Source organism: Halyomorpha halys, unplaced genomic scaffold, assembly GCF_000696795.3.
Source record: "Halyomorpha halys isolate HHAL.00 unplaced genomic scaffold, Hhal_1.1 Scaffold761.1, whole genome shotgun sequence".
NCBI classification, from domain to species: domain Eukaryota; kingdom Metazoa; phylum Arthropoda; class Insecta; order Hemiptera; family Pentatomidae; genus Halyomorpha; species Halyomorpha halys.
The window spans coordinates 947493-950446 of NW_027113122.1; the positions used below are offsets into that span (position 1 = coordinate 947493).

Here is a 2954-nt window from a genome sequence, read left to right on the forward strand (position 1 = left end):
TATTAAAGGTATGTTATATTATATAGTGAATAATGATGGTTATAAATGTTTAAAAATAAAGATATAATATAAGCTGTTGAATATTTAGATGTCCTTGAAGATGGTTGGAATAGCCGAAACGTTGGACTAATAAGAAATAAAGTGTTGAGACAGTATTGGATACAATTTTGTGGTTTTATTTAATAAAAATCTTTTGTTGTTTCTTGTAAAATATCATTATGATATAGTTTTATGCGATCAGCAATTATCACAGTATGTACCAAAACCTTTAAGGGTGTCATAAAGAAGTGGATTTATCTATAAAATAGAGAATATTTATATAAAATGAAATAAAGTATAATATTAATTATCAATCAGAATGATTAAGGAAAAATATTCTTTGGACCTTATTAATCTCACATTGTAAAAAATAAAAGTAAATAGAATACAAATTTTTATTTACAAACAATTTTATTTTATAGGCATATAAAATAACGTCTTAGACGTTTTGGTCATTCTCAAACTCCAATTATTAAAAATAATATGTTGTTTTATTCCTATTTCAGGCCAAATTTATTTTTTAAATTATATTTTTCTAGCTAATTTGGAAACAAATTTTCTTAACTTTTTAAGTTATTTTTAATCTCCAGAGATGTCTGTCGATTGTCAATTTTATTTTTATTTCTCTCACACGCAGTACAGAAAGAGTCATTAATTGTTAATTGTTTACAAAATTAACAAAATATTTATTCTTATGCAGTTTTATTTTTTACAATGTGAGTTTAGTGAGGTCCTAAGAATAATTTTCACAATTATTTCAATTCATAATTAATAATTTAAAAATGAATTCCACTAAAAAAGAAATACTAATAATAAAGTTGTTCATAATAAAATATAAACATAAAATAAAAGAGAACATAATTATATTTCTTGCTGGGAAAAAAAAATAATATGTATTTAAAAAAAAAATACTCTTTAACATATCATAAAAACTCAATTTTTTTTATATAAAAATATTTGTGCAATAATTTCAAACTCTGAGGTTTGACATCCCAAACCCTTAAAAATAATCCAATTTAAAAAAAAAAAAAACCATGCTGTTATTAAGTTTACGAAACTTCATTATGGGGGGTATATGTTTATTTGTAATATTTGTGTATTCCTATAGTATTTTCTAATTTATCTATTATCCAAAACTTCTCCATTAATGACATTAGCTAAGGTTATCCTAAAATATTATATGCTTTAGTGTTAACTTTTCATTTTGATTTTATGGAATAATTTCTTAATCTATCACAATTCCTTGTTTATTATAGTTTGTTCAATGTTATTTTATTGACTGATAGTTAATTGTACTCCATGGGTAATCATTGGAATTCAAGTTGATATTTTCATCAACTTTGTAGATATCAAGTTTATTTGAAGTAGAAACTAATATACTAGTAAAAAAAAAAAATTTTATTTATTTTAAACTTGAGCCGCGGAGTAAAGTATTTCATTAAAATGAAAATTTACAAAAATCATAACTTATATAGTTCCATTCACTTATATTTAATACAGCAAATACGTTCTTATTACTTTCTAATTAATTGATAAATCGTATCAACTTTAAGTTTAGATAATACAACAATATAATTTTGTTTTATATATAGCACTATAAAAAAAAAATAGAATACTGTCTCTCTTTTTCCTATTCCTTTTTCTACTTAGCACATTCCTCAAAACGACCACGCTTTAACAATTCTCCTTCTGTTCTGTTTTCTTTAATATTAAGCTTTAATTTTATTATATTTCTGTGTTACTTAGTCTAGTTTTATTACACACATTAATCATAGCTTTGGTTGCACAATTTTCAAGCTTTCTTTTAAGTCCTGGTGCACAGCTTTTGTTGCATAGTTACCTTTACCTATCCATGTATTTTATAAGCATTTGTTTTTTATTATTACTTTTTATTTGAATCAAATAATTTGTATTTTGTGATTCAAATAAAACCTGTTTGACCTGAGTTTGTTTTGTACATAACCCATACTGCATCCGCCTGGTGTGTGAGTGCTTTTACAAGAGTTTGAAAATAAAGTTTTTGAATGCAATGAAGTTTTTTTTTTGTTTGGTTTTTGATTTGTTTGCTAACCACACCAACTAATTATGAAGTCCAATGTCTGCTTATCGTCATTTGATGAGTTTTAATTAATATACCATTTATGAACCTTTCTAAGTTTTTTTTGTACCCAGAGTTTTATTATTATTGTATTTTTTAAACAAAAACAAGAGTATCAACAATATTATACAACAGTTTTTTTAAAACAATATGTTGATGCTTAAATTTATTATTATAAATAGTAGCAATAAAATTAATGACTTTGCAAGGTTCATATTACAGTTAACAATATGCAATTCATATTTTTCTAAATTATTTTTTATGTTTTTTAATTACAACTTTTAGGATCAACTGACTCTTAATATTTTTATTTCTAGGTGTCGCCTAACTCCAATTCTCCTCTCGAAGTCATTACATAAAGTTTATAAAAATATTAAATATTGTACAAAAAAACCTTATAGAAGATAACAAATAAAATAATTTATAATATTGTTTTTTATTTAGTTGTCTTATTTAGAAAAAAAAAATACCCAACAAATGTATGCAAAATAATGTGGATATCTAACTAACTATCGGTAAGTATCTCTTACGATTTTTGAAAATTATTCTCTGGATATATCTTACATGATTATTCCCATTCCAGTTTAAGATAAAGCTATTTTCTGCTTTCTTTGTGAGGTATCTACACAAAACACATCAATTTTTTTTTCCACAACACGCACGTTGGATGGTGGTGGTAACCATTCTATAAACAATTATTGAGTTTTTATACAAGTGATAGTCAAGGTAAGTGAAGGTGAACGAGAATTGGCTAGATCTTCAAGGTTCATCACAGGTGCAAGACACGTGACTATGATTTTACATGTAGTTCAATTAG

General features: G+C 24.4%; 1 protein-coding gene across 7 annotated transcripts in view; it reads left to right on the forward strand.

Moving 5' to 3' along the window:
* Positions 1-2576, forward strand: part of LOC112210774 (uncharacterized) — a 208844-nt gene extending 206268 nt beyond the window's left edge. For all 7 annotated transcript variants that reach the window (XM_067050742.1, XM_067050744.1, XM_067050745.1 and 4 more), the window contains one exon: positions 2455-2576. In XM_067050742.1, the coding sequence (XP_066906843.1) occupies positions 2455-2465 (11 nt within the window). In that variant the 3' untranslated portion in view covers positions 2466-2576. The remainder of the gene's footprint in view (positions 1-2454) is intronic.
* The last annotated feature ends 378 nt before the right edge of the window (positions 2577-2954 follow it).